This window comes from Bicyclus anynana, chromosome 14, assembly GCF_947172395.1.
Source record: "Bicyclus anynana chromosome 14, ilBicAnyn1.1, whole genome shotgun sequence".
Classification (NCBI taxonomy): Eukaryota; Metazoa; Arthropoda; class Insecta; order Lepidoptera; family Nymphalidae; genus Bicyclus; species Bicyclus anynana.
In genome coordinates this window covers 1779268-1791080 of record NC_069096.1, presented here as the reverse complement: position 1 = coordinate 1791080, position 11813 = coordinate 1779268, and the positions used below count along the sequence as shown (strand labels likewise).

The 11813-nt window shown below is 39.2% G+C and overlaps 1 protein-coding gene across 1 annotated transcript in view; it reads left to right on the top strand.

Annotated features, from left to right (window-relative positions):
* Window positions 1–230: 230 nt before the first annotated feature.
* LOC112057894 (lutropin-choriogonadotropic hormone receptor) overlaps window positions 231–11813 on the top strand; it is a 48100-nt gene continuing 36517 nt past the window's right edge. The window contains exon 1 of the mRNA XM_024098489.2: window positions 231–738. Coding sequence (XP_023954257.2) covers window positions 672–738 — 67 coding nt within the window. The 5' untranslated portion in view covers window positions 231–671. The remainder of the gene's footprint in view (window positions 739–11813) is intronic.

The window sequence follows — 11813 nt, the reverse complement described above, 5'->3', positions numbered from 1 at the left end:
AGGCGTCCGCTAGTCCCAAATAAATAACAGATGAGGGTATATTTCTTCTGCTGGATCTCCTAGTTTCAGTATTTCACACACGAGGCTATAGGGATGGCATTAGTACACCCCCAGACGAGCTCATGCACAAAGAACTTTGCTTCTGCGAAAAATCATTTCCTTTGAAAATTCCTTCAGCGGCCAACGTTTGAAAAAAAATATCATCATTCATCAGTAAGGCGCGAAAAGTACACGTGCGCGGACGTGTCACGAGTTTATATTTTATTCTACGAATATTTAGGAGTCGTAAAATAAAAATTGTAATGCTTCGATAAAAAATGTTTTTAATTTTATGAATTGTGTTGTGACTTTTTGTGCGGTGAATTTTAGTTATTATTATTTATTAAGTGTATGAAAGAAAGTGTTTATTTATGTCTTAACTTTTAAGACGCTTTTACTGTGATAGAAAGTCAGTTTTGGTGATAAATAAATTATTACTAATAAATTAATATCTAAATATAAAATAGCAGGGTAATTATTAGTTATGTGACTAAAATAGTGAAAATGTTTAAAAGTGAAACAAAGAAGAAACGTAGGTGTGACTTGAAAACAGTTTTATAAATCTCAATTTAATTATGATATTACAATTGAAGTTTTTAACAATGGTTAAATAAACTTTACTGTTAAGTGTTATGGGTGAATTGAAAATGTTTTTCTCGAGAAAATTCAAAGTTCTCTTGGCATGTTTGCTCTTTTTCGGTAAGTATCTCAATGAAACAAATATTTTTCACTACTCTAGCTCAAAAAGACTGTCATATTACATACTTTTTTTTCCAACAATTCTGTGATGTTGCTGAATGGTTTATGGATAAGGATGGTGATAGTACTACCCCGAACAAGCTTTCAAGGGTACTACATTCCTAGGACTTTTTTTTTATTCTTTACAAGTTAATCCTTGACTACAATCTCACCTGATGGTAAGTGATGATGCAGTCTAAGATGGAAGCGGGCTAACATGTTAGGAGGATGATGAAAATCCACACCCTTTCGGTTTCTACGCAGCATCGTACCGGAACGCTAAATCGCTTGGTACGTCTTTGCCGGTAGGGTGATAGCTAGCTAGGAAGCCTTCCACCACCTAGACCTGGACCAATTAAGAAAATCTCAATCGACCCAGCCGGGGATCGAACCCAGGACCTCCGTCTTGTAAATCCACCGCGCATACCACAGCGCCACGGACGCCGTGAATCCCTCCATGTTTCGGTGAGCATATTAAGGCGACGATAGCGGTCAATATCTGAATAGTAATCATTCACAAAATAAATAATAAACTTCTGATGTTTTAATAAGATGTTTAATTCAACTACTGGCCGCTACTGAAAATCAGTGCTGCATACTTTTTTTGGATAGGAAGTATGCAAAATGCTGAGTTAGGGCCTTTTTCTAGGTTATGCCACATATTGCAGGGCGTTCTTCTTTTATTCTTCTTCTTCTTATAGTGCCATCTCCTATCGGAGGTCAGCAATCAATAAGGCTAATTTAACTTTGTTCACTGGCGCCCGAAAGAGTGATCTGGTACTCATATTAAGCCATTGGTGTAAATTCTTGAGCCAAGATGTACGTCTACGCCCAGGCCTTCGTTTCCCCTTTATCTTTCCCTGGATAATAAGCTGGAGCAGGTGATATTTGGAGTTTCGCATTATATGACCCAGGTATTCCAGCTTTCGCATTTGGACTTGTTGCATAACTTATATACTGCTGCTTATGTACTGCTATAATCTATATATTTAGAATTTATTATTGTAATGTGTGGCACTGCCTAAAAATAAAGATATTTCTTTCTTTCTATAGGCCGTACAGACTACTTTAGTATTTTAGTCGATTACGAACAATTTTTGGCCGGTAAATACAAAAATTCTAAAGTAGTCCGTACTAGGCCTTAATCTCTAACATTGATCCTGGTATCCGCTAGATAATAAACTTTAGTTATTGATAAGATGACATGATGATTACACCAACGGATCGTGTAGAAAATAAAACATTTGCGATGAAAGTGGGACAGTGAGCAAACACTCGCTAGATTACACAGACCCACACGCCTTTATTGCGGTACATCGATACTACACGTCGATAGAGCTGTGACATAAACTCTATCTTTGTATTGGATTAAGACTGCAATGGCTAGACCTTCTTCATTATACGGGGTGCTCGGTAGTATTTCCCGTAACTGTAGGGTTATATTTTTTTGGGAAAATTAATTTAAAATGTCTAAGGAACATGTGTTGTAAATATAGATTTAAGAGTCGGTACAGAGTGCCAGGGGCGTAGCCCCCGGACTGCAGGGGCCCGTTATGTGTGATAGTTCGAATTAGTAAAATGTAATTCACAATCCCCTTTTGTTTGAAGGTTCATAAGAATTCCCGTATATTCATAGGTTCTTTAAACATCTTTCTGTTTTAAGAGATATTTACCCTTCACATTGGGCCCGCCAACTAATTTTTATAGCGTGTCTTGGGCTTGGGCAAGACACCACTGCACAGCAGTGCCACTGCAGAGTACCTAGTAGGAGTTTTAAATGTTTTCATACTGTGACGATCGCGTAAACGTAAACGCGAAAACACGAAAACGCGATTTGTAAGGAATTGAAACAGATGTGAAGTAGTGCCACTAGATGGCGCTGTTTTAATTCCTTAGAAATTCGCTTTTACGTTTATCGTCGTCATAGTATGAAAACATTGAGAACTGCCACTAGGCACTGTGATTGTAAAATGAATATTTTCAGAGTAAAAAATATTTCTTTTGTAAATAGATCACAAATTATGTACCTTATAACGCATCCTTGTATTATGACCAAACTTATTCATTGATAAATATCATGAAGTAGCTTACTAGTGAAGTGCGGAGAACCAGCTACAATATCTCGTCGATATCGACAATCTTACCTTACGTATTTTTAAATGCAAGGATAGGCGTGTTTTACATGGATAATCGGAGTTATTTGAATAACTCTGTATGAAAACATAAAAAGTTTTTTTTGTTAGTTTAAAAAACATATTTTGCATCACATAATACATAGTTGGAGACGGAATTTTTACTTATAATGCATACCCTAGTTAAAAACCATGCACACCACTGTACCTACCTATGCCAGGAGAATGACCTGACAAATTTGTATAATATGAGGACGGTCCGGCTATCGCAGGCTATATTCTAACACTCCTTTATTGCGCTATATCGACACTTTAAGCATTAGAGCTGTAACAACTCTATCTTTGTATCTAATGATCAGTGACATCACAAAAGAGCCGTGATAGCCCAGTGGATGTGACCTCTGCCTCCGATTCCGGAGGGTGTGGGTTCGAATCCGGTCCGGGGCTCCAACTTTTCAGTTGTGTGCATTTTTAGAAATTAAATATCACCTGCATACCAGAGAATTTTCTTAAATCTCTGCGTGTGTGAAGTCTGCCAATACGCATTCGGCCAGCGTGGTGAACTATTGGCCTAACCTAACCTAACCCCTCTCATTCTGAAAGGAGACTCGAACTCAACAGCGACCCGAATATGGGTTGATAACAAGTCCCGTAGGCCCCTTAATGGGACCTCAGCGCCGTCACCAGGGGGTTTGGGCGAGCGCAGAAGCATCGCTTAAATGGGCAGAAGCAGAGTAGATGGGCGGAACGACTCTCTAACGGCCAGTTTCTTCATCGCAAGTAACAGTCAAAGTAACGTCATAAATCAAAAGTGACGGTCTTATTCACTGAAAAATAAAGTCTTCTTTACTACTTACTACTTTTACTGTTACTTTAGCTTTACATGAAGAAACTGGCTGTAAGGGCGTCTCCTGTAAAACTCGGATCTCGGCGTAGACGGCCGTTTGAAAAGGGTGTTTTGGCCTGAGTGTATCAGTCCCAGCCCCCGTGGGATTCAACTCAACATTGTGAGTGAGCCCACGTCTGGGTGACGTCAAATATCGAGGACCTCGTCTTCGCCGGCGAAGACGCTGTGTAGCGTGTGTTGGTGTTGCCTGGGAAGCATTGTCGTTCATTACGTCATTGTCAGGATCATAAATGACGTATTTTTGGCGTCTAGACCTACATTCAGCGTTGGAATCGGGACCTTGCAAGCCTCTACTACTAGTTGGTAGGGGTGGGTGGCGGCTCTCTCAAAATGAGTTTTCTAGAGCTGTTTCATATATTGGGCTATAGTGGGGAGGTTTAGGTTTCTATGTTTGATTATGTACCTATAATCACTATATATTATATTAATCATATTGACTCCGAATTTTACTAACTGTTTTGGAATAAAATATAGCTTTTGACACTCAGAAATAAAATAGCTTTTTAATATGGCAAGATAATTTTCGAAATCGGTTCAGTAGATGATAGATTACCTTACCTTACCTTACCTTATCAGCCGATAGACGTCCACTACTGGACATAGAAGTCTACCAACACTTTGCTTTCCTGTGCGGGGTCGCCATTCCAGCATCTTCGGACCCCAATGTCCATCGACTCTTCGAACTATGTGGCCTGCGCATTACTACTTCAGCTTCGCGACTCGCTGAGCTATGTTAGTGACTTTGGTTCGTCTGCGGATCTCCTCATTCCTGATTCGATCACGCAGAGAAACTCAAAGCACAGCTCGCTCCATCGCCCACTGTGTGACTTTGAGCCTTCTAATGAGGCCCATAGATCAGAGAATACCTCGTACAATACCATGAACATTACCTTTTTAAAATATTTATTGATTGCATTAATACAACTTCAGCTCGATCAAATATCAAGCAGTGGTCACTTTATCAACTGTGCAGTTGTGGAAAAAATTAATTAGATGCTTTCGACGTTTATTCTGATATTTGTCTTTGGTAATAAAGTTATGAACAAGGAACTGTGACTCGCTCTCAACTCTCAAGGGCAGTCTAGACGTAAGTCGATACAGACGTTCTAACTCTGCGTATTAGTTGCCATTTTAGCTAACTTTGGCAAACGTTAATGTTTAATTTGCATACGTAAGCACCCACTTGAAAATTTTATGGAAGCTTCTTATACATTAAAATACGGTATCATTGAATAGAATCAGGCAATACTTTGCGAAAGTTCATTTAGTTCTCTATTTACTGTAAGTTGTTTATTTAGTAAGAACTGACTAAAACTAGTCGCTTCGGCTGGTGACAGTATAAGTGCTGGCTCATTTTTTGCGTAAAGGATCAGCATGGTTGTCCAACGCGGAAATTTAACCAGATTCTTTGTCACCATTCCACGCATGACTAGTAAGTTAGTACATTAGTTAATATGATTAGTAGCTTAAGTTCTTATTGTATTCTTTATCAAAAGATATCTGACGTTTGTAGATGAATAATTTCTGTTTTTACCACATATCAAAGATCAATAAGCAGATAGAGCGTCGGTACGTACGACGTACATACGACGCACGGTGTCAAAATTCAAAACGAAACGAAGCGCTGCATCATTAATTATCAATATTATTCAAGAAAAATGGCGTCTTATGTTTTTAAATATTTTAAGAACTGTTCACAAAAGTAAAGATGCAATTTTTTTTTTATTGATAATTATTGATTAGTATATTAATTTTAAGGATTTTATGATTATTTACGTAGGTACCTAATTGTCGTTAGTGTTAAATTTTGACAAATTAAGAAAAAAGTTTGTATTTGCGGATGTTAAGGAGACGTGACGTTTGTTTTTTTTATTGGTTTCACCGGCTTCACTTTTTCACATTCTTTATTCTGTGGTTTTTACCTATAACTTTTAAAACGTGATCTTTCAGTGGTCGGCTTTTTAAATAATAGATCTATTTCTATACTGTATAATGATAGAGATCACAGAATCGCAACGAGTTAGCAACTATTATCGCAGGCGGCACCGCTTTCCGCGTTATCGTTGAATTATAAAGCTGGTAATTCGTCAACCACGATGCGACAACACGGTTTATTGCTAGAATAAACAAAACGCCTGATAAATATTTACAACACACTTAATGGATCTTGGTTGGTACATCGGCTTTGGCCTGGGCTGCTTAGCACTGCATGCTCTTTGCTTTTGAGTAAGTAATATCCAAACTGGAACCTTTCTTCTAGGTTATGCTTCTTTTCTTCCGCATGTCACAGGATATTGTCCTGGTGATGTCAATTCTTGTTCTTTCTTTCTTTTACAAGGTGGCATAGGCTGGTTGTCGGTAAAGTTACGTCATAGCAATAGGCTCAGATTGACGGCCACATTGTATTTTGTCAACTATGCATTATGCTAAGTCAAAGGTAAGCTATAGACCAGGTGCTGTAGGTACATAATTCGAAGACCGCATTTTGTTTACAGTTTTGAACTCAGAAAAGCATGCAGATCACGATTGTGCATGTTGCCAGGAGGTTTGTTGGTCCATTCTTTTGTTATACCCCTTTTGGTTCGAGAGTATGGTTGAGTTCATCCAGAATTCATCCAGAGTTGTTCAGAATTATGTACACTCAATACCTCACAGCGCCTGGTCTACTACGAAACGGTGACATTTTACATATTAATACTTAATTCCTAATGGCAAGTGAGAGCTTAAAAAACGCTTCGAAAATTAAAAAAATATATGGGAATCGAACATCAACAGGTCACGTGATCAAGTTATCGATCGGATCTGTCATTCCCATACATATTTTTAGTTAGCGTTTGTAGAAAAAGAATCGTCATGCCACAGGGCTACAGGTCCAGCTCTCTCGATCTTAGCACGTATCTTTCCATCTGTCTGACATCATGAGCTATGCGTGCTAAGGATGATAGACTAAAAAAAAACATCCATAGCGTTTTAATTTTTAACAAAATTACAGCATCGCCGAACGTTCATATCGTGATGAGTCACGAAATCACGCGTAATTAAATTGAAATGATGGCTGAATCGATAGACAATAATAAACCATTACTTAGTTATCGGTTTTACTATCATTGGTTTTACATAATGAATCCTGTGTCATAAGACACACGAAGGTTATAAATTTTTTAATTACATTTGGGCTCGTAAATGTCTATTTAGCCGCGCGCCTTATTAAGAATGTTTAATGGCGTCCAATTTAGATTTACGGACTGTTGGTTTAGTTGTACGCAAACTTTTGGCTGAGTATATATTTATTTTGCGGTGTAATTGGGAGAGGAAGTGGGTACTGATATACTTGTAGGCTAGATCTAGAATCACACAGATGGGGGAGCGATATGCCTGTAGTATCTTCACTGCACCGAATGTCAAATTACTACGAATCGAATCATGAATTGAATATAATTTGCATTAACATTCATTCTAGAGGGGAGGTATCAGTGTTAGTATAAATAAGAGGGTATTTGGTGACTTGAGCTCAGTTGTTTGTTAGGCAGCGTATATACCGTCACGCTGCCAGTTGTGTTAGCGATTTTGTGCAATAATGTTTCATGTTGTAATTATTGATAATGTTTTGTGTTGTAATAATTGTTTATAACAAATTGTTTAGTGTGGGCATGGAGAACATGGTCAGGGAAGGTGAGTGTTGATGCTTTCTAAAGGGATCCCTAAAACCTACTCTCAAGGTCACAAGTCCTGGGACATGCTTGAGCTGTTTCCTCTACCACAAAATAATGGTACAATCAGTGTCGCTGCGTCCAGTCATGTCACACATTGAAGTGGCAATGTTATTCAATTCAATCACATCAATTCTTCTATGGTGATTCCAAGGTGTCGTATGTACAATGTTATGTGCGCACAAAAATAAACAAAAACAAGAAAGCACGACATTGGTAAATGATTGAAATGGACTTGTAGCACAGATAACATATGTGCAAGTACTTGTAGTAGGTACATGACATTTTTGTATAGAAGTCTCTATTAAGAAAATTTCTAATAAGGCAGTTATCTTTTATAAGCTCCGATGCAAAGAGGAATGGTTTACCGGACTTAACGTTGTCGGTGTGTTTGTCCCATAGGGTCGATCTATTTGGGAACTATAATTAGGTACCTAGAAGCAGTTTTACTGGTACAGTTTGTGGCAGTTTTACATCAGAAAAACCGATTCGAAGATTAGCTATTATTAGGTAATATAAAGAAATAAATGAACACAGTCATCATTATCAATATTCAAAAGTCACAGGACAATAATATTCAAAGGACACAGTCATCATTATCAAAAAGATAGTGACTCGACCAGCGTTTCGGTGGGCAGCATGTGCTGAGAAGAGCCGGCAACATTTTTGACAAACGAGGTATTTTCAGAAAACAGTGCTATAAGTATATATAATAGGTACCATATTTTGTTGGTAGGTACGTACGGCACGAGGGTCATATAAATAAATCCATCAGTGCACAGAAATTTTGATCTAAAATTACTTTTAACACGCCTCCATATGGCTCGAGCGCGAACCATTTATTTTATTCACGCCTTCAGCAGATTGTATCAGATACATAATCATAAAGACTATAATCATAAGGCTAGATTAGATACTGAATTGGGAAAAAATACTTGAATCCCCTCTGAAAATAAATTGATATAAATTGTTTTTTTCTATCAAGTTAGGCTCCAAAGTGGTGTTCTGTTAGGTATACTTTTGTTTTTTTGAGTTTGTTCCAAACCATTATAATATAATGCGGGTTACACTTACAGTTATAACTGTACAGTCGAATTATTCAGTTAACTCGTCCGTGTGTAGACACAAATTGTTTAGTTTTAATTGATATTTCGATCAGATGAAACCTAAAACTGCAGGTCTGTAGCACGTATAATGTCAGCCACCGACCATCCAATAAAATCACGTATTGGTCGCGATCTTTCATGCACATGGCGACTAACACACGATCAGTTTTATCGGATGCCCTGCCGCTGCAAACTCATGAACTTATAGGGTGATCAGTGGCTGACATTAGGCGCCTGCTATAAACATTTTATGAGCAGTGAAATTCGTTCAAGCGTTACCAAAAAGAGTTTGTGTATTCTGTGTTACTTGAGGAGTAAACTCCAGTCGTGCGTCGACTCACAAACATAAACACTTTTTTCTTTAATTAAGATCAGGTGGGCCATCTGTTACTTTATATTGTAGGTTTAAATAATAAAAGTTCGTGCGATTGTGTTATAGGAAGCTAATAAGCAGGGGCGTAGCTAATGCCGTATCAGCCGTATCAATGACTAGCTGACGCCACGCGATTACACCCGCGTGGTTCCCGTTCTCGTAGGAATATAGAATTAGCTTTCCTCGATAAATGGGCTATCTAACACTGAAAGAACTTTTCAAATCGGACCAGTAGTTCTTGAGATTAGCACGTTCAAGCAAACAAACAAACTCTTCAGCTTTATATGATACGGGTCCCCCGGACTACAAGCAAACATTAGTAAGATGTAATCCACAATATCACTTAATCTGGTGCTCCCCATCAGTGGTGGTCACTTTATAAATGACAAAAGTCGAAAAAAGCAGTCTCTTTTTTCCCGAGTTAAGCGTGCGCCCAACAATTGTAAGTTGATTACGCCACTGCCATACTTATAAGTAATTATAAGCACTAATAAGCATTTTTGTTTCTTTTGAGATAAACCTTTACCCTTCATTAGGCCCCCAACTAAGTCTGATACAGGGCATCCAAGGCACACTACGCCACTGCTAATGAGCTAAAGTTTGTAGGGTTCCACCACTCGGAAGTGTGAGTTTCAAATTTCAAATTCATTTTATATATTTCTCTCTATCTATGTTATCTTAATAAATAAAGAAAGATAAAGACGAATTCAAAATTCACACTGTATTACCGTAAGGTGGGTAGGTATATGAGGTGTATCTCTCAATGCCATTGTACAGATGTCAAGTGCTTTCATGTTCAACAGCTTCCAAAAACTGATAATACAGTTGTTTTGAACAAACAATTTATATGTGTACATATATATATATATATATATACCAACGTGTTCCGTATAAAGTGTCCGTTGAAGTGGCCCACGTCTTTCATTGTAATCTTGTAAATAGATAATGGGCCACAAATCGACGCTTATCACGTTCGCAAGGATGCTCGCTATCAGCCGTTGCCACTTTAATTTTAACCGATTTCAAAAAAGGTTCTACTTCTATGATTGGCTGTATGTATTTTTTTTCGCCAGCCACGCACGTTCAAGTTTGCCGTCCAGATTTCAGCGCGCCTCGGGATGTGGGCAGTGAAAAAAAATCGAAATACACCAGCCATAACAAGTATTTTATCAGGCGGTAACAAGAAGCGTGCCTTCAATAGCTGGGTCATGCCCTTACCTATATACACTTGTTGTCATTCTAAAGTGGACTCCAACAGAACTGGATTCCCTGGACCGTAAAGTCCGCAAACTGCTGACGTCATGCCGGATGCATAACCCCCGTTATAGTGTGGAGGACGTGGCTTCTCCAACGCCAAGAACCTCCATAATCGTGAGGTGTGCAATCTCAGAGATCCTTTTCTCAAGATGAATGTGGGTATATATCAGGATGTCGTTGCAATGGACAAGGGTCTTACTATCCGCTATCCCTAGGCAAAGAGAACTTGAGGAGGCCTATAATAATTAGTAGCTCAGATCGTGTAGCAATATGGAAGAGCAAGGAATTGCATGGACGATTCTACAAGGCCCTTACTGGGCCGGATGTAGATCAAATAACATCTGTATCTTGGTTGCAATTCGGTGACCTCTTTGGGGAAACCGAGGGTTTGTCTGTGCAATTATGGACGAAGTTGTAAAGACGAGAAACTACCGGAAACATATCATGAAAGATGCCACTCTAGACATCTGTCGAGCGTATCATCCTCCTGGAGACTCCCTCAGGCATATTGTGTTCTCATCTTGCTAACGGCGAATACTTGCATACACATAATCAAGTAACCAAGATAATCCACCAACAGCTTGCTCTTCCGTATGGCCTTATCGATTCTAAGATGCCTTACAATATTTACGACCTACCTATTTACGATCTACTGGGACTGAACGATCATCACTGACAGTGTTAGTGACCTGATAAAGTGCTAGTTGAATTGTCAGTGCACCGTGCAATAATTGTTGATATTACTGTTCCACATGACGATAATCTGGTTAAAGCCGAAAAGAAAATATTTGGACCTCGCTCACGAGATTACCGCCATGTGGAATGTTGAATCAACTAATAATGTTCCGATAGTTGTTTCAGTCAATGTCAAAGTATTATAGTAAAAAGCTTCGACCAACGCCTTGTATTATTATATAGTGTTTTGTATTATATTTTGTAAGTATTTGTAACATTGTTGAAAATTTAAAAGAAAATTATCAAATAAAGAAATGAGAGAATTAAAAATGTTATGGCTGGTGTCATATTTGTTCGGTCCATACAAAGTTTTGCCCGATACTGACCACGCTGGGCATGCGGGTTGGTCAGCGCAGTGCTAGATTATTCGCGCCGATGTCGCTGCTGCCCGACACCGGCCTGAGGCATTTCATAATCTAGCCTTTGGGAATGGATATACCGCCATTCGGTCGGCCATTCGGTCGCCGTCGGTCGCCAGAGCCTCGTCGGTCCATCTGCAGGGTGCACCACGAGCAGGTGAGGTTGACAATTGGGGAGACAGACTGGTACTAGCCTCCCCCTTACACCCCGAGCGTGTTGCCAGTGATGACCTATGGTTCCGAGACTTGGTCACTAACTATGGGCCTCATAAGAAGGCTCAGAGTCACACAGCGGGCGATGGAACGAGCTATCTTAGGAGTATATCTGCGTGATCTAATCAGAAATGAGGAGATCCGCAGAAAAACCAAAGTCACCGACATAGCTCAACGAGTTGCGAAGCTGAAGTGGCAATGGGCGGGGCACATAGTGCGAAGAGCCGATGGACGTTGGGGTCCC